Here is a 933-nt window from a genome sequence, read left to right as displayed (position 1 = left end):
ACCACCAACAGTCACCAAACACTAACTAAACACCATACAATTAAACCAGTAACCAAACAATAACACACAGTAAGAAAAAAAGAAAGAGAAAACCGACTTTTTACCCGGAAAACTCACACACTCTCACCGTCCTCCACTCCCAGCACACACTCAGAGAGAGAGAGAGAGACACAGACAGAGAGACAGACAGAGAGACAGACAGAGAGCGAGATAGATAGAGAGACAGACAGAGAGAGAGCGAGATAGAGAGAGAGACAGACACAGAGAGAGACAGACACAGAGAGACATAGAGAGAGACAGACAGAGAGCGAGATAGATAGAGAGACAGAGAGAGACAGACAGAGAGAGAGCGAGATAGAGAGAGAGACAGACACAGAGAGACAGACACAGAGAGACATAGAGAGAGACAGACAGACAGAGAGAGAGTGAGAGACAGAGAGAGAGCGAGAGACAGACAGAGAGAGAGCGAGATAGAGAGAGAGACAGACAGAGTCAGACACAGAGATAGAGAGAGAGAGCGAGATAGAGAGAGAGACAGACAGACAGAGAGACAGACAGACAGAGACAGAGAGAGACAGACAGAGAGCGAGATAGAGAGACAGACAGAGAGAGACAGAGAGAGAGCGAGAGACAGAAAGACAGAGAAAGAGACAGAGAGAGAGACACAGAGAGAGAGACAGACAGAGAGACAGAGACCGAGAGAGAGAGACACAGACAGAGAGAGACAGACAGACAGACAGACAGAGAGAGATGAGTGGGGATGGGTAGCATTACCTTGAAGTTTGTACCCAGTTATGGATCCCAGTGTAGGATTTCCTGGCCTCTGCTCCTCCAAAAGATTCCAATGGGTCCTCTGCATTTAGACGCTTAGGCGTCCATTAGTTTGAAGTGTTGTTTTGGATGTGTATTGTAGTTAATTCAAAGTTTGAGGTA

At 46.8% G+C, this 933-nt stretch overlaps 1 protein-coding gene across 1 annotated transcript in view; it reads right to left on the bottom strand.

The window, feature by feature from the left end:
• Window positions 1–113: 113 nt before the first annotated feature.
• LOC147817396 (uncharacterized) overlaps window positions 114–933 on the bottom strand; it is a 3,032-nt gene continuing 2,212 nt past the window's right edge. The window contains exon 5 of the mRNA XM_087170890.1: window positions 114–149. Coding sequence (XP_087027016.1) covers window positions 114–149 — 36 coding nt within the window. The remainder of the gene's footprint in view (window positions 150–933) is intronic.

This window comes from Seriola lalandi, unplaced genomic scaffold, assembly GCF_002814215.2.
Source record: "Seriola lalandi dorsalis isolate HSWRI2012SDOR001 ecotype SW California unplaced genomic scaffold, Sedor1 jcf7180002054966, whole genome shotgun sequence".
NCBI classification, from domain to species: Eukaryota; Metazoa; Chordata; class Actinopteri; order Carangiformes; family Carangidae; genus Seriola; species Seriola lalandi.
Note: the sequence above shows the minus strand (reverse complement) of the source record. Positions and strands in the feature narration are given on the sequence as shown.